Source organism: Notechis scutatus, chromosome 2, assembly GCF_049901735.1.
Source record: "Notechis scutatus isolate UNSWTSFEM ecotype Mainland chromosome 2, rNotScu1.2, whole genome shotgun sequence".
Classification (NCBI taxonomy): Eukaryota; Metazoa; Chordata; class Lepidosauria; order Squamata; family Elapidae; genus Notechis; species Notechis scutatus.
This window is the reverse complement of record NC_142010.1, coordinates 217,069,508-217,089,194: the sequence shown is the minus strand read 5'-3', so window position 1 is coordinate 217,089,194 and position 19,687 is coordinate 217,069,508. Positions and strand designations below refer to the sequence as shown.

Sequence of the window (19,687 nt, the reverse complement as noted above, 5' to 3'; positions counted from 1 at the left end):
TTTTCTCCATCCCAGAGCCTCCACGCAGATCCTGCACTTACCTGTATCCAAAACAGGCTGCGTGGAGACTCCTGGGAGGGACAGGGTGGGGGGGCAGGGCCATCCATTCAGTTCAACAACTGGTTTGGTGAATCAGATGTAAATTTAACATCTAGTTCACCTGAGCCGTTCCGAACTGGTAGAATCCCACCCCTGGAGTTGCATGGAAAAATACCTTCCATTCTTTTCCCTTGCAAGTGGTTGAATTATAGCTGAGAAAACTCTTTCCTGCCAAACAGGAATGCTCCTGTTGTGCTTAATAATTTCCATGATGCACAACAAGGTTGGGATGACAGTGAGGTATTATATTGTCTATCTATAAGGCTAACATGGTAAAGTACAAATTCTGACAAATTCATACATTTAATTATAACATATTGCATTACTACAATGAGGCACGTCTCTAAACAGTACTTAGTGCCTGTGGTTCTTGTTTACCAGGTGACACAAAAGCATAGGAACATGAATCCATGTTATCCATTGCCAAATATGTCCACAAAAAAAGAATCCTACCATAACTTCAAAATATCTTTATCTTCTCATCATCATCATACTGAGCCATACAGAATGAGAACAAATTGAACTAGATATCTAACTTTGTTTAAGTATCTCACAATAGTTATTTAATCAATCTGGACACTTGATCTTTTTAGAAAAATATCAATATACTCTCAAGAAGAAAAACTGAAGGATAGATCTCAGTTTCAAAATATGCGATTCATCATAAATAATGAGTGATTTATGCTGTCTAAGAGTGACAGATCAAATGCATAAAACATGCTATTGAAGGTATCTGTTGGCTATTTGCATACAGATAGTAAGCAGGGTTGCTGAGAAATTAATCTACTTTTCAGGCATCATTAGGATAAAAAGACAAGCTTTCTTATTGGATACGTAAGTAAATCTGTGGGGAAGTCAGAAATAAATCCAAAAGTTTGCATTACTGTGCAGAAGAATATGAAAGGGCTATCATTTGATTTTTTTAAAAAATTAATTGTTCTTTAAAAGATTTCCATGACTTGCATTGATTGAATTCACAATAATTTAAGCTGAGACCAATACACATTGAAATGATAATTAAAAACGTAAGAAGCTATTTTGTAATGAACTAGCCTATGTGCTATTAACACTACCTAGTAGTGGTTCTCGGAGGCTTCAGAGAGAGATTTCTTTCAACTCTTTTTGGAACTGTTGGGATATGAACCCAGGGCTATCTATCTATCTATCTATCTATCTATCTATCTATCTATCTATCTATCTATCTATCTATCTATCTATCTATCTATCTACCCCCCCCCCTGAGTCATGGCTTCTGAAGTGTGGAAGCAGTAGCAATATGCAGGGCATATTTATCCTGAGAGACTAAGTCTTGTACACAACAGACAACCACAGAATCAACATGCTGTTCAAATACAAACAGATGCAAAAGGGATGGCTATTAGCTAAAATTACTACTCTATTTCTCTGGAAACCAGTGAAAAGCATATGCTTTGTACACAAAAGTCCTAGGTTCATTGTCCAGATCCATTCTCTTTTTGCTAAGATATTGGAACTCTGGCCAACTGCCATTATAACTGTAGACCAACTTAATACCCTCCAGAGACATTGACATTGCCAATCTGGCTTCTAATTTGGAATGTTAGTTGAAAGCATGTTAATTCAAGGCACATGGACATAAACATATTAAAGGTATATAATACTGAACCCTACAAGTTAAAGATAAGCTTATACCTCTCTTTTAAAAAACCTTTAAAAATGAGATAAGGTGGGGGCTGGAAGCCTGGAAAGTACTAAGGTAGTAAGTTTCCACAAGATATGAGGCTCCTCAAAGACAACACGTTGTCTAACTATTCTGAACTCAGATTAGTTCATATGAGAAGAGTTAAAGATTAAAAGCCTGGAAGAGGATGGAACTGTTTCACGCTTCTCTGAAAGAAAGCCAGAAAACTGTGGGGTTCTATCTGGAAGATAAAGCCAGAAATTAAATTTCTGCTGCTTTGTTATTTCTGCTGCAGATTGCTCAAATGCCTTTCTTGCATCTAGTGTCATTCAATAACTGGGCTGTTGACTTGCTTAGAGAGTTGTTTGTGTTTGGCAAATAGTTTGAACGGAAGCCATCTTTTGAACAAAGGCCTATTGGTTTATATAAATGAGTGGGAGTAGGGCTGGAAGAACAACATTTGCCAAGGCTTTTGTTATCACTGCGTTTTTGGATTAGCCAATGACATTGATACTCTAAGCTATTTTATCTTAGGTATTTATTCCTTTTTTCTTTCTTTTTTTGAAAGCACTCTCCTGTGTTCAAAGAAAAAAAATAATGATACAATCCTAGAAACTATTCCAGAGGTTGAGCTTTAAATAGCTCAGAGAAAAACATAAGCCAGAAATTCACTAGTGTGTTAGGTTCTGGATAATTTTTTCTGATGAACACCCTTAACGCTGTTTACAAAGTAAGACTGCATATGTGCTGAATATGTAAAGGGAAGATGAGACTAAAGGCTCAACTCCTATTCCCCAATTCCTCAATCACCCAGATCTTACATTGTCAGACATTCTACTATCATCAAGAAGTATAACTAGATGAGAGATGGATCCCAAAGCTTCTGATCCATAGGCATTCTTGAAATGAACTTAAAAATATCCAGAAAATTGGGCAACATATACAAACTATTCTTGTTCCAGATGTTGAAATGAAAGTATATTGATTGAAGGGAGAGCATGCTACCTAACATATCTATGCATGTGGATTCTGCATGTTTAGAAGCTTTACAATCTCTGACCATATGTAACCTATGCATCAATAAATTGAATTAGGCAGTATGTACTTGCTACCAAGAACTAGTTAAAATAGCTCCCTGCCCTATGTATAAGTGTTCATTGGCATGCACCTCCTTGTCATTGAAAGAGGTTAGGCAAGCTTTTCTGAGACAAGCCCAAGGCTTTCTCCCAGTTACTGAAGGGAAAAAATCATTTCATTCTGCCCCGTGGACATGTATAAAAAAGCTAGACAATTCTGGATTCAAATACAGAGGATTTTAAAGATTAATATACAATTGAAACCCGAGGTTTTTCTTTTGGTATTGATGTGCGAACAACTGAGAAAAAGCTATGGAATTCTTTTTGTACATAATAACTGCAGCGAGATTATTGTATGCACAAAAGGGGACAGATTCGGCATTACCTACAATGGAAGAATGGTTGGTGAAGATGATGGAACTTGCTGAGCTGGCTAACTTGATTACTTTGATCAGATAAAAGATAGATTATAAAAAGAGGGGTAAATTTTATAACTGTTGTAAAGGAGATCAGAAGTAACATCCTTTGCATAGACGGGAGTTAACTGGGACACGGTCCTCCTTGATTGCCCCAAAAGGATTTCAATTTGCTAGTACTGATAAAATGGGCAGTGTCCTTAGGAATGGCCACCTGTATTTTAGATCCATGTCTCTCTTGGCTGTGAAGGCCTCTCAGGAGAGACAACACGTGGATGGATAGATGTGGTGGCGCTTTTTTGAGGGAGGTGGTAATTCTGTCAGGTCTGAATGAGGCTATGGTCTCTCCCTCCAAGAAGCAGTTCCCACAGAGTCCATCCATTCTGCATTCTTCCCATATTTTTTTCTTTTTAACAGCATCTTCTATTATTTTCACATATGTAATACGTGCCTTGCTCCAATTCATTCACTGTTTGGGCAAACCATTTCTTTTTCAAGTAAATAAGGATATTCAACAAATAGCTTTAGTGTTTATTTTCTTTTTATAAATAATTTATAAATAAATAAATAAAAGAAATACTCTTGAATATAATCTTAACCAGATAAATCTTGGGCATTTTAAGTACTTTGAAACAATTACCAATTATTACATCATCTTTAGAATATGTAATATGATTTAAATTAATCAAATTAATCATAACATTATAAACCCATATTAATCACTGAGAAACATATACTGCAAAAAAGGCTAATATAAAAATAAAAATGTATTTAAATATATTCATAAATATAAATTGAATCTGGAAATAAGCATATTAAATCCTTTTTCCAAATAAATCTGGGAGCTATGGTTCAGAAGAAAACACTGGATAGTCCAAATGGCCTAAGAAACAGATGTATTATTATCTGTGTGAATATAGCTGGCATGCAAATCAGTTAACATTAAGCATATTTGGAACTCTTTTATTTATGCACTTTCAACTCCCTTTCCTAAGTGGAACTAAATTATTTGCTTTTAATTTTATTAATTGGAAATCACATGCTTTGGAGAGTAGAAAGTTGGTCTGGCAGGATATGTTTTACTTTTATTTCTATATTCTTTCTGAGATATAAATTGCCTGGTTGAATCTGTTACTGTGTGTATGTATGGGGGGGCTGAGGAGGGGAGAGGCAAGTATAAAAACTGTTATTATATGTGCAGCGGAAATAATGGTTGCTTTGGAGGAAGGGAAATAAAAGATAGTTAAATTATTTTTTCTTCCTCAGTTCAACTTTGCCATTGCTTTTATAAAGAATTTTCATTCTTTAGTTCAAAATAATTTTTCCAATGGAACTGGAGGCATAAATATTTGGAAACAAGATCACGTCTTACAATTCCTTAATAATTTTAAGCACCTGAATGCTGTAGATAGTGCATTCTCTTGTGAAAAACCTTGACTCTGGATATCTAAAGGGCATCTTCTAGATTTTTTTTAAGGGCTTCTTTAGATCATCTGAATGTTGATGAGCATAGATTTGATTTGGTCCAAGTGTTTGTTTTGTTTTGTTGAAATGAGATTGCTTTAGGTTTTTTTAAAAATGGATTTTACATGTTTGCAAGCTGCTGGAAGTCTGTATGACATTGGTGGTGTATGTATGTATGTATGTATGTATGTATGTATGTACGTATGTATGTAAAAATGTGTGTGTGTGTGTGTGTGTGTGGTGTGTTTGGGTCTTTTCCCGTGTAAGATTGAGAGTATCTTGGCTGACGTTCTACAAAAACAAATATATGTATGTATGTAGGTGTGTATGTATGTATGGTATTTAGGTTTCTTCAGGTATTTTCCCACGTCTTAATATTTGTACTTTTATTATAGTGACATTTCAGCAGAATCTTATCTGTCATCCTCAGGCTTGTGTATTGGGTTCTTTGTAATCATGTGTGTCAGGCTTGGCAGCTGTTTTTGTTTGAATTTGGTGCTGACTTTCTGCTTTATTTGAATGGTGTATATATGAATGCTATGAATGGAGATGAATGCTAGAGAGGAACATAGCTGCATACAAGGCAGACATAACACCTGCAACATCTTTCCCTTTTCATATTAACACAAACAACATTGTAAAAGTTCAGATGAGAACCAGTACCAACACCTTCTACAGATTAAGTCTGTTGGGTGGTTGAGAACATCTGCCACTATGGGTGAAGACTGGCTCTCTTGTCAGTGGTGGGATTCTACCGGTTTGGCCTGGTTCTATAGAACCAATAGCTCTGAAGAACAGCTGATACTGAACTGATTTGCTCCGAAGATCTTCTTTTCTTCGGTTGGGCCCACCTGCCTGTCCGGGCTCTAGGCTGTCCTTTATTCCCTGCTAAATGCCGCGCATCAGCAGAAGTTATTCCTTGCAGAAGAAGTTGATTTACAAGTACTGCATACGTGAGCGCTCACTGAACCGGTTGTTATGCTGGTAGGATCCCACCCCTGCTTCTTGTGCTGACTGACTTCTCCAACCTCACTGGAGTTCCAGTGTGTTCCACTGTGATATAGCAATGGGGAATAATAAAAGAGGCAATTCTGTATAGGGACTCACAATCCTAAGTTAGGAAAGTTTATGGCTCATTTCATCTCAAATAACGGATATAATATATCTATAGAACAGGGCTCAGGACACTAGAGTTTATAGCTCTGCCTATATTCTTCACAAAGTTGAACTACTTTAGATTCGGAACGATATTATTCTATACTATTTGGCTGTCAAAATGTGAAGTATCTGCAACTGCAACAGCAAGTATTTGAGTTTTGCTAGACTACTGTGATATGCCTTCTAAAAGTGAGTGGAAGATTAAAAAAGGCTATGTGAAACTAGTCTATGTAGACCTGTTTTTGCTTACTATAGTTCTGCATCCAGGTGTCAATGAAAGTCTAATAACCAAGTAAAAATAAATATATGGGGATATAATATAATTCAGCCTTTAAGATGTATCACAGGCATCCATTCTTTATCACAATGATGCAAAATGACAAAATATGCATTATGATATCATGATGGTCTTTCATATTAAATTGCAATCACACAAGCAAATATCTAATAGATGGAGTTGGTGCACATTTTGTCACTTGCTTTTCTTCTGCTTTGTAGACTGTTATGTGTTGGGTCAGATCTGAGGAGATCCAAATTTTAGATTTCAACTAAACAGCCAGTTGGATCCCTTTGGGACAGTCACCCACTTTCTGATGGAAATATAATTATGAGAGCCATATACATACATACATATAATATATGCATGCATATGTTTATCTACTCAGCTTAAATAAGCTGACATATATATTAGTTTGTCCAATTTGAATATGGACCAGAGGTGGTATTCAGCAGGTTCTGACCAGTTCTGGAGAACCGGTAGCAGAAATTTTGAATAGTTCAGAGAACCGGCAAATACCACCTCTGACTGGCCCTGCCCCCATCTATTCTCTGCCTCCTGAGTCCCAGCTGATTGGCTGGGTCTTCTTTTATTACCCTGCACAGGATAAGGAAGCTGGAAAGCAGCTTGGTGGGGTGGGGAGGGAATGGGATTTTGCAGTAACCTTCCCCCAGGAGTAGGGAGGGAATGGAGATTTTATAGTATCCTTCTCCTGGAGTGGGGTGGGAATGGAGATTTTACAGTATCCTTCCTCTGCCACGCCCACCAAGCCATGCGCACAGAACTGGTAGTAAAATTTTTAGAATCCCATCACTGATATGGACTGCTGGTTGATGGAATGCTCTAATTGTGTAGCCTGTGGTAGTGTTCTCTTGTAGCCTTTGTGTAGTTTTCCATCTTCACAATCAATTGGTATGGGTATATTTCTGTCCTCACAGTAAAACCATACTGTAGAATAGTGCTTTTAGCTAAGATTTATGTCAGTTTTCCATATTGTCAAATATAACTGTTTTTCTATTGTATCATATAAATGTTTTGTTTCAAAACTATTTTTCACTTTGGCTTAAATCTCCTACTTAAAAACAAACCTTTTATGACACACATGAAAGATATTTATAAGAATTGGACAGTTATTAATCAAAGGATATACTGAGGGAAAATGACACTATAGGGTGTTATTTAATTTAAACAAACTTCTGCTTCACTATAAACAGTAGACATTTATGTCTTGATCTGAAAGAGGATGTAGTATGTTAAAATATAAGGCAGTTCATGCAATTCAATAAAAAGCAAATATGTGTAAGTTATTTCTTGGATTCTAATTACAGATCCCTGCCAGATGTTGAAGAAACGGTGGAAACAGAGTCAGATTAATTCTGCTCTGTTATGCTACTTGGAAACCCTAGCACCTCAAGTGTGGGAAACTTGCTGCTGTAAAATCCACACAACAAAGAAGAAAATCTGCCTTCTTTAATGTCACATACACAAGGGTTTGCTTTTGATGTTGATTGTCAAAATGGTTTACTAAAAATAAGAATGACTCCAACCGCATGCATCTTAAAAATTAGTCCTGGTTCCTTGGCCTTCAAAGATGGAATTGATTATAAAGTTGCCATTTGGCCTGACAGATTTTATTTGGTCCTTTTATCAATTGTAAATATCCTAAAAGAGCTGCAAAGTATTCAGCTGACCTTGGAAATGTTACTTCCCACACCCTTTTAACTGAAAGCTATGTGAGTTTAAAACTATAAAAATAAAGATATTAATACATGACTTGGCTAGCAGTCATTAACAGATATTATACAGACATTTAAAAATATCCTTAAATACAACAATGAAAGTGAAATTTACTAGCGCAAAAACCCAAGCACAGGAAACCCAAGAAAAGGAGTAAGAAATACCTGTTTCCTCTTTTCAGATATACAGCTGCTTGGAAGATTTGGCTATCATCTTTTTCTGTTCCTTCGTTAAAAACACTTTTGCTTTATTATTTCAGCTTCCTTGGCACTATAACATTTTCCATGCAGCTTTAAAAGAGGAAGTAGTGTACCACCAAATACGGTACTCTATGTGCAAATATAAGTATGAACACCTCATAGATATTTTTTTAAAGTTGTCCTGTTCTCATCATACACACAAAACACACACATTAAGGAGATTGTGTTTCCTCTTGTAAGTTACAGGAGTTTGATTTTAAGCTGCTGTTTATGTCTACTTGGTTATTATTATGAGAGTCAGTTAGGTCTAGTGATTAAGGCACCAGGCTATAAAGCAGGAGACTGTGAATCTAGTTCCTTCTTAGCCTTGAAAGCCCGCTGACCTTGGGCCTGTCACTCTCTCTCAGCCCAACTCACTTCACAGGGTTGTTGTGGGAAAAATAAGAGGAAGAAAGTATGTTGGATATGCTCACCACTTTGAGTTATTTGTAAAAATAATAAAGGCAGGATATAAACAAATATATAAATAAATTTACAATATTGAAAAAATGGGAGAAAGTTTGAACAAGCATTTTGAACATGACACAAATTTCATAGTATTTATTTCTGTTATGTTTATATTCCATTTCTCTTTAAATGTCCAAGGGACTTCAAAATGACTGTTAATAATTTTGAATAAGCTGTGAATTTACCTCAAATTGTACCAGCATTTGTAAAATAACGGATTTATTTTAATGGATTGCTTCTTATAAGGTCAAATAAGACTGGAGTCCCAAAATAATTCCACTCATGAATCTAAATCTCTTATTTGAGAAACACTATGACTAGATTATTTAACCTCATGCTTTGAAAGAAATTGTCAGGATTACTTTCACCAAAGATAAATTTTCTTTAATCAATTTCAGAATTGATTTTTCAAAAGCCTGCAGAAAAGCCCAAATTGTTTGTTTGCATGATGGGATCAGTACAACTTTAGAAAAAAACAACAAAGTTGGACCTGTATCTATGCTTGAGTGTCTGGCTTAAAAAGAACAGCTTGAGAAATCTATACTGCAAACAACAACTGACAACACAATATATATCAGGAATTTCTAATGAAGAAAAAAGGATAACAGACAAGGGACAGTAGGCAACAGAATAGTAATGACTTGTTATTGCTAGAGAATATTATTCTATTTTCTTCTTTTACATTCTTTCAGTTAGTATGATATTTAAACACAGCAGTTAAATACTACTTCATACTAAATAGAGTTGAGCCTTGGAAATTCCACAGGAAGGATTTTCTGTTATGGAAGCAGGCGGGGGAAAGACTATGTACAATGGTAGCAGGGGGGAAGGTTAGTAGATTGCTATGTAAGAAATACAAGCTTTAATAAAAATGAGGACAGACAGAAATAAAAGACCACTGCAAATAATGCAAAAAGCAAAAGAAAATTGAATCAAAACAATGAACAAAAAGCATACTCCGGAAAAGTATGTGATAGCAGAAGTTGTAAATTTTTGCCAATTCAAATGAGCAACATTGTTGCATAATGGGAGAGATTTTTCATTGGTCAAAATTCAAACCAGAAAGAAGAAAGGCAACACAGAGTTTATATGCTACATATTGCACTCTTTGTTTTTCATCTTGCCAAGAATTGTGAGGCCTTCTCCCAACAGCACTTTTGGAGTATATTTAGTGACTAAAGCTGCAGTGTGCACAAATGTCACATTCTCATGAGTAAACCCATTTAATTAGCCCCTCCTTCTCAAGATATTCCCATGAGATATTTGCGTAGAATTGAAAAGCTGAACATATGGATGTGACATCATCAAGGCATCAGTGGCATTGGAAACAAAGCAGCAAGTGACTGAAGAATTAGTACAATTAAAGGCAAGTCATTTTTGAAGTGTGTGAAACAAAGTAAAGGAAAGCACCTTTCACAAGAATAACAAAACAAAACAAATCACCAAAAGCATTTTGCAAAACAAAAATTCAAGGCATGAAAAAAAGTATTGGCAAGAAAATAAATCCACAACCAAAGTGAACACACAGAAGATTAAGCATAACACTTCTTTAGAAAGTGTTTAATGTCTCTTTCCTTTGCCCTTGAACAAGGAATAAGCTGCAAGTAGGTTTGGAGTGTACAACATATTGTTGGTTTGTTTTGCTGCAAGTGGATCTGAGGTGGGCAAAGGAAGGAAGAAGAGCACAAAGATATGTGATAATGGTAAACAACCATGCAGACACCTCTGCCACCATTGTTTGCTTGCTTTAACGTGTACAGACTGCTTCCAGCTTTGTTAATATTCCTAATTAGACCCAAAGATTCCATGGTATTTAAATAAGCTAGTTAAGTTCTGACAAATTCCCTCTGGTAATTTCATTCAGAGAATTTCAAGTGAAAATAATTATGATCCAATCAGCTTCCCACTTATGATAAATTCACCAAAGACTTGAAATTTGGAATGAAAAGTAGATAGCCTGACCATTAAGACAATTGCTGTAAAATATTTTTAAAAACCACATAGAACAAGATGCCTTTATCAATTTTGTAACTGTTATCTTTTAAATGTGGAGACTGATCAATTGGTTGAAGCTACCTGTTGAGAAGTGTTACTGAACACTTGGTGAGGTTGGACTGAAATATTTTTATGATCTGAGCATTTATGATCACAATCATTCCATTTGAAAATTAGCAGATTCTTTTCAGTAAGAGTAAGGTTGGAGTTAGCAGTAATTGATGCATCCCAAAGTGCCTTTTCCCTATATATTAAATATGTGCTCTTTCATGGCTTGGTCCTAACCTATTCTAACTTTTAATGAAAAATATTAATCACATATAAAGATATACTGCTACCTTAGGATTACCTTCCTGAAAAGGAGTGTACTAACATAGCTGATAATTCTCTTAATGGAGAATTTAAAGAGCTTAAAAACTTAACACAACTCTGAAACCGAAATTTAAAAAGCCAACAGAGAAATGACTCCATTAAATTATTTCTTTTTTAACCACAGATACAGAAAAGCCCAACCAAAGTGGTATTTTACTGTGGCTATTCATCAGCAACTCCATTTAATTCCTTCAAGCACAATCTGCTCAGAAAATTTCTTTCAAAACGAATAGAGCTACTTCAAGCTGGATATCTTTTCAACTGAGTTTGAATTGTGTAATCTCTTGTAGAGTGCACCTTTAATATAAAATGATTATTTTTAATGTTACTTCATGGGTTGAACTTGCTGCTTAAATTAATTAAAAATCAAAAGTACTTTTACACACACTGCTCCACTGGAAGTGCAAGTGGGGATTAATGTAAAGCCAAGTCTTGTATTTATTATCATCACTATTATCACTATTAGCAACTGAGCTGAATTAAACCTTCCAATCTTGTATCAAATCATGCTCAGACGTATAGTCTTGCATTTGTTCTGTGTGGTTTCTTCATTGCCCACTGAATGGCTAAAATAAAATTTATTTATTTATTTTAAAAAGTTTCATTTTGGTGTGTTTGTGTATGTGTGTGATACACTTTTAATAGGAGAATAAGACCATGCAGTAGCTGGAAGCAGTAACACTGAAATCAGTCCCCCGCCCTTGCCCCCACAGGAAAAATGATTTCCAAGGCCTTACCCTTTTTCTCTTGGTGATTATGGGACGAGACAGCCACATATGGATTGGTATTCTCAGATGAGCCAATGTGATCCTTCCAATTTAGTATGTGCCCTCCGGCATCATAACCCTGTTGGGCTGGAGAGTCTGAAGTAGGCATGCTGGGAAGTAGCGAACTGGAGTGTCCTGTTTGCACCATAAATACAGTTAAGGACAGTGAAAACAAGCAGTTTAGTAGCAAGTAACATTCCTAAAGGTGTTTGTAGATCAAGGAAGGAATATCAGCTCTTGTAGATGAAAACTCTGCTCACATTTTATTTGGAACACGACAGAAAGATAGGATAATATGTGAGCCACACGAATTAGCTGAAAGTTATGTAAAAATAAAATGTGTATGTGTAACTCCTGATTATTTGTGCAATAATCCTACAACTATGCAAAACAGAAAGGTGGATGAAGCCAGTGGAACATTCTGAAATGTAAGCACAGCTCATGGATATGAGCAGAATCAAATGAAACATAGTAACATGGACTCTTACAGACTTCAATATAATTAAAGACTGACTTAAGGGTCTAGGGAGAAACAATTTTTTTCAAAGCTACAGGCCCACACCAATAGGTGGGGCCAAAAACCAAAATGAGAAGCAAACTTGTTCTCTCACCAATACTTCTTTGTCTTTCTGCCATCTCATATCCCAAGCCATACCTGGCAATAAGCTGGCCCATCATCTTTTGCAGAGGGATTTTCAACTTAAGCAAAGGGCTACAAAGAATTAGCCCTTCTTGTAACCATATTTATATATTTGATTTATATCCTGTCTTTCCATGCTATCAGATGATTGCATGCTTTTGTGGTTATTTTACAAAGTAGAATTGGAAAGAATATTTATATATTTATAAATAATTTGTATTTATAAATATATAAATAATACGACTAAGAAAGTGACTGACTCCAAGCAATTCTGGATGGCTTAACATTTTAAAATCAGTAAAAATAAAACTAAGAATATAGGCCAAGGAAAGTGTACACAGCAGACAAAAACATTCCACAGTGGCTCACTAATCATTGGAAGAGCAGCCAAGGGAGGATATATGTTCTGTTCTGTTGTATTGCACAGATTTAAGTAAAAAAAAATAGCTTGACCTGTATCCTTAAAGCAAAAGAAGCCTTATATGGTTCTTTCTAAAAAATGGGTTCTAGAGCTGTTGCAGCCCATCAATGCCTACAAATGAAATGTGGAGGAGGATTAAGCCAAACAATCTCATGAAATACAAGCTGAGAATAAAGACCCAATCAATGTTGCTCGACTCTAATTCAAAATCACTACCCTCAGAAAACAAAAAGTAGCCACCACAAGGTCTTATGCATGGGGAACACCTATGTGTTTTGCTACCTATCCACCACCCCTGGAAGCCAAATGCTGCAGCAGGTATCAAAATCAATACAAAACAAAAAATTCAAAGTTATGTTGAGAAGATTACATTAACTGGAATAATGGAAGGTAGACAATGAGACTTTATTTTGCAGTTCAGAATAACATAGAACACAATACTGGATATAGAGCAGGGGTCGCCAACCTTTTGGACCTTAGGGACCACCAAACTCATAATTTTAGATTCCAGGGACTACTATCCAGTTCTGTGGGCATGGCCTAATTTGTGGGTGTGGCTTGGTGGTCATGTGACTGGCTGGGCATGGCTTGTATGTAAATATTATAAATATTTATATAAATATTGAATTTTTTTTATAAAAAAAGAGCAATTTTTACCCAAAATCAGGCAAAGCAGGCAGGCAGATTGAGTTGCTCACAGAATCACAGATTCATTCAGAAATCTATCTATGTGCCATTGGCTAGCTCAGTCTGTCATATAAAATTTGCTTGCAAGCAAACTCATAAAATTAACTCATAACACACCATGTACGTAAATATTGAATTTTTAATAAAAAAAGCAACTTGCCCAAAATCAGGCAAAGCAGGCAGATTGAGTTGCTCACAGAATCATTCAGTGATCTTTCTACCTGCCATCGGCTAGCTCAGTCTCTCAAATTTGCTTGCCGTGAGTCTGCAACGAATTTGCTTGCAAGCAAACCTTCAGTCCTAAGGGAGGTTCGGTTGTGCTTAGCTAGAAAGCAAGAAATCCAACTATTTCCTGCTTCCTAGCTAATCTAAATCTTGGCACAGCAGATGGTCGGAAAAAGGAAAAATAGCAACTTAGCGGACAAGTTTGCCGGGTTCCCTTGGGCCATGTGGGCTGAGCAGCCTTGTGTTTCTGCGCAGCCTGGATTAATTGCTTTGGGGGGGGGTGCTCTGGGGGTGAGATTTCTCTGCGGCCCACCAAAATTTTCTCATGGCCCACCAGTGGGCCGTGACCCACCAGTTTGTGACCACTGATATAGAGACTACTGAAATTTCTGGACTGCATAAAGATTCTTTTTCACATCCAGTGCAAAACCTTTCATTTAGCTACTGTGCATTTTTGGCCCTGCTTCAGAAGATACCATTAACCTCAGTAACACAAAGTGATGTGGCTTTCTTTTGGATGATCAGGCCCTACAGCAGTTTTGGAAAATCCAATGGACTAAATAATACAGAGTAGAGAGAGGAGCAAAGGAGGAAAGCTATAGGTTGTTAAAGGACAAAGGGGAAGCATGTAAGGCAAACCAGCAGGATTTGTAAAGTATCAGGCAGCTTCCCTGGGGTCTTTATTGTTTTCAGGCTAAAGCTTTTACTAACTGAAGCCCAAAACATCTGAAGAACCAGATTGCTTATGTCTGCTCAGCATCAGAATTTAAAGAATTGATATTAATGCTTCTCATACAATTCATATAAGACTTTTTTCTACAATTAAGAAACTCTTGCTATTCCTAATGTATTAACTGCATACAGGAAATCAAGTCAGATTCAAAGAGTTTCATTTTGACTGGAATAACCAGGAACAAAAACTAATTCCTGATATAAAACGAGTTTATCATTGTTCATAACCCTGGAACTCACACTGACAAGAGCACTATATTATTTTTTATCATGAGTCTAATTTCATCAGTTCCATTAACACTAAAGTCTCAGACCTGATAATCAGACCTTATAGACTATTAAACTATTGTATAACTATCAAAATTACAATTCCTTAAATATAAAAATGGGGAGATACAGAAAATAAACTTCCTATTATTTATCTACAAGTTATTTGGAACATAATTCAAAGATGATTGCAAAGGAGGAACTGCATGGCTTCAGGCCTTAGTTACTATTAAAAAAAAAATAGAAAACATGACTTCTAGGTAAGTAGGATTACTGCAACTAATATCCTTAAAATTGAACCTCACAGAGATCATTGGGGGAGAAGGGAGTGTAGGTTGCATGTGACCAAACATCTGTCAAGAGTGCATACAAATACGGAAGGAATGTTGTTTTGATAGCTTACTGATTAGGGAACGATCTTTAAACTGAATACCAGTTTCATGATCATCTTTATCCATAGTTTCAAGAGCACTATTAGCCAGAAAAAAATGTGTTGTGAGTTTTTAGCCTTCTCTGAAGTAACTCTGTGCAGCCTTAACATTTGTTTACATCTTATTTATCTTTAAAAGGGATATGATTCTCAGCACAAGAAAGCACTTGTTTCCAAAAGAATTAGAAGTGCATGTGGCTATTGGCAAATAGTACTTATATTTTATATTTGGATTTGATATGCACTTTACTCTACATTTAATACAGAAATCTTCAGTTAGCTGAGTTCTACACATGATTTTATGTTTAATCTGTTCATATCAGTAAAGCCTTTTTTTCTTAATGTGATAATCTAGAGGAAATATTTTCCCAAGGGACAAACCATATGCTTCAGCTAAATGCAGAACTCAGTGTTAATGGAAAGGGAACACAAAAATAAGACATCCTAGATCTGAATGAATGAAATATTCTTATTAAATACTTTGTTCATTACATAGTTGAATGTGCTGACCACAAACTCACACAAAAATTATCAATGGAAATCAAATTTAGCAACCCATGGAGGTCTGGATTTGGAGTTAGACTCAAAATTAAAGTGGAAAAAAACACTACAGGCTGATCCAACTTTGATGTAATCTCCTTAAAACAAGTCAAAATGAGGCTCAGTAGTGTGTGTGGCCTCCACGTGCCTATATGACCTCCGTACAACGCCTAGGCATGCTCTTGATGGCAGATGGTCTCCTGAGGGATCTCCTCCCACCCCTGGACTAAAGCATCCCTTAACTTCTGGACAGTCTGTGGTGCAACGTGGCATTGGTGGATGGAGCAAGACATGATGTCCCAGATGTGCTCAATTGGATTCAGGTCTGGGGAACAGGCGGGCCAGTCCATAGCATCAATGCCTTCGTCTTTCAGGAACTGCTGACACACTCCAGCCACATGAGGTCTAGCATTGTCTTGCATTAGAAGGAACCCAGGGCCAACCGCACCAGCATATGGTCTCACAAGGGGTCTGAGGATCTCATCTCGGTACCTAATGGCAGTCAGGCTACCTCTGGCGAGCACATGGAGGGCTGTGCGGCCCCCTAAAGAAATGCCACCCCACACCATTACTGACCCACTGCCAAACTGGTCATGATGGAGGATGTTGCAGGCAGCAGAACGTTCTCCATGGTGTCTCCAGACCCTGTCACGTCTGTCACATGTGCTCAGTGTAAACCTGCTTTCATCTGTGAAGAGCACAGGGTGCCAGTGGTGAATTTGCCAATCTTGGTGTTCTCTGGCAAATGCCAAACGTCCTGCATGGTGTTGGGCTGTAAGCACAACCCCCACCTGTGGACATCGGGCCCTCATACCACCCTCATGGAGTCTGTTCTGACCATTTGAGCAGCCACATGCACATTTGTGGCCCGCTGGTGGTCATTTTTCAGGGCTCTGGCAGTGCTCCTCCTGTCCCTCCTTGCACAAAGGCGGAGGTAGAGGTCCTGATGCTGGGTTGTTGCCCTCCTATGGCCTCCTCCACATCTCCTGATGTAGTGGCCTGTCTCCTGGTAGCGCCTCCATGCTCTGGACACTATGCTAACAGACACAGCAAACCTTCTTGCCACAGCTCACATTGATATGCCATCCTGGATGAGCTGCACTACCTGAGCCACTTGTGTGGGTTGTAGACTCCATCTCATGCTACCACTAGAGTGAAAGCACCGCCAGCATTCAAAAGTGACCAAACCATCAGCCAGAAAGCATAGGAACTGAGAAGTGGTCTGTGGTCACCACCTGCAGAACCACTCCTTTATTGGGGATGTCTTGCTAACTGCCTATGCTTTCCACCTGTTGTCTCTTCCATTTGCACAACAGCATGTGAAATTGATTGTCAATCAGTGTTGCTACCTAAGTGGACAGTTTGATTTCACAGAAGTGTGAGATTGACTTGGAGTTACATTGTGTTGTTTAAGTGTTCCCTTTATTTTTTTGAGCAGTGTATATATATATGTATGTGTGTGTGTGTGTGTGTGTATATATATATGTGTGTGTGTGTGTGTGTGTGTGTGTGTATATGTGTATATATATATATATATATATGTATATATATATATGTGTGTGTGTGTGTGTGTTCTTAAGTTTTCGCGGGTACTTACATGTATGGTATTCAGCTTTGTTCGGGTATTTTCCCACGTCATTGTAGTTGTGCTTTTAAAGTTGTAGCAGCGTTTGGCAGAATCTCATCTGCCATCGTCAGGCTTCTGTATTGTGTTCGTAAAAGTCTGACTCACAGACGAACACAATACAGAAGCCTGACGATGGCAGATGAGATTCTGCCGAAACGTTGCTACAACTTTAAAAGCACAACTACAATGACGTGGGAAAATACCCGAACAAAGCTGAATACCATACGTATGTATGTATGTATGTATGTATGTATGTATGTATGTATGTGTGTATGTGTATGTGTATGTGTATGTGTATATGTATATATAAAGGGTACCAGGTGGTAGCAGAATTAGAAAGAGAGTCACACAAATGTTGAACTTTGGGATTTTCTCTCTGTTATTAATAATACATTAGGGCCTATTTGTATAACACCTCAGAATCTTGGCAAAAGTTAGGGTTGAAGTACACTAAATAAGGATCTTTATTTCCAATCTGGGAAGCTGCCAGGAAGATTTGATTATTAATAGGTATGTGACTACAGTTTGATCCTGAACCACATAAGAAACATACAGTGTGAAATAATATTGGAAATAGTGTGGAATGTTTTACTGGAATGCTTGAGCTAGATAAAGGATAAACACTTTAGATCAGTTGATTTCTAATGGTTGCTTTAAACTTTGAGAGATTGCATGTTGAATATGACTTACCTAGAATATTCTCTTATCATATATGTGGGTATCTGCATAATTTTGTATTTATTTATTTATGTATTTTTTCTGTTTATGTAGTGTATATTAGAGGTAGAGAACCTTTAGAGCTATTCTATTCTATTCTATTCTATTCTATTCTATTCTATTCTATTCTATTCTATTCTATTCTATTCTATTCTATTCCATTCCATTCCATTCCATCCCATTCACAATAGATGACATTGAAACATTGTAAACATTTCAATTAACTGATATGGCCTGGATAGTTTAAGAGATTTCAAACTACCTGCAGTTTTAGGATGCTTAAGACAAGCAGAGCTTGAATGGTAACTAACAATTTAATTTTATAAAAAAATAAAAAAGTAAAATGAAAGTTAATATTAGTTAAAAATCTCAGTTGTGGAATTAAAAATTGAATTTCCCTGTTTCATGGGTGCAGTGGGTGAAGAAATATGAGTTATGCTTCTTATGATTTAAAAATAAAAGTAATTTATCACAAAATACTTTGTTTTTACTGGAGGTCCTCAAAGAATATTTGAAAAGGTATGGATATTAGATTTTGTAAATATTCATTTTATAATAAATTCGAAGGTACTTTAATTTGTATGATCAGGTCTTGTTCAAGAACAGCCTTATTTTTGTTTCAAATATTGCATAGGTCAGTACAATTTTGTGAATACAAATTATAGTCAAGGATCTTTATGTGATGCTGAACAATATTTTTAAAATGTGGAATTTGTCATTTCATGACGATCTTGGTTCTAATGGGTGTAGTGATATATTTCCAATTGTACATATCCTCTCCTGATTTTAAACAATGAACCCAGCATATAAACTTATCTTTTTCTGAAAATGTAACATGTGTCTATGTGGCCTAGATTTATTGATAAACATAAGGACTGAATCCAAAACTTCCCTTTGGGAGTTTTATAACTGGCCACTATTGATTTGGCTTTGCATTAGCAAGTTATTTCTTTTTGCTCATCCTTGGAATATTGGGTTAACACAAGATTGTGATATTCATCATTTCTATGCATTTCTAGGCAGCACATAAGAAATTACTTATTGCTAAGTCAGCTCACAGTTCATTGAGCAAAATGCTGATAACAGAAACAGCTTTTTAGGATTTCAAACAAAGATATTGACTAAAGTGCTACCTGAGTTCTTCTAAATGGTTAAACAGATGTTTCGCTAGTGATTTATACTTTTATATATTTTATGATGCAGTTACATTGCATACATTTCAGACTATAAAATATACAGGTAGTTCTCGAATTACAACCACAACTGAGCCCAAAATTTCTGTTACCAAGCGAGACATTTGTTAAGTGAGTTTTGCCCCACTTTACAACTTTTCTTGACACAGTTGTTAAAGGAATCACTGCAGTTGTTAAGTAGGTAACACAGTTGTTAATTGAATCTGACTTTCCCATTGACTTATAACCTGCTTGTCAGAAGATTACAAAAGACAATCACATGACCCTGGCAACTGTCATAAATATGAACCAATTGTCAAGCGTCTTATTTTTGATCACGTGACCATGCAGATACTTCAACGGTCATAAGTCATTTTTTTCAGTGTCGTTGGAACCTAGGTCACTAAATGAACTGCTGTATGTTGAGGACTACCTGTAATCCCTCTTTATCATAGAATTATTACAACTTTCAAGATTATAGCTTGAAAAGTGTCAAGGAGT

General features: G+C 36.6%; 1 protein-coding gene across 9 annotated transcripts in view; it reads right to left on the bottom strand.

Annotated features, from left to right (window-relative positions):
* Positions 1 to 19,687, bottom strand: part of SEMA6A (semaphorin 6A) — a 180,544-nt gene that overhangs the window by 8,987 nt on the left and 151,870 nt on the right. For 6 of the 9 annotated variants that reach the window (XM_087958029.1, XM_087958028.1, XM_026673524.2 and 3 more), the window contains one exon: positions 11,699 to 11,863. The exons of the other annotated variants lie outside the window; for them this stretch is intronic. In XM_087958029.1, coding sequence (XP_087814155.1) covers positions 11,699 to 11,863 — 165 coding nt within the window. The remainder of the gene's footprint in view (positions 1 to 11,698; positions 11,864 to 19,687) is intronic. 9 annotated transcript variants of the gene reach the window in all.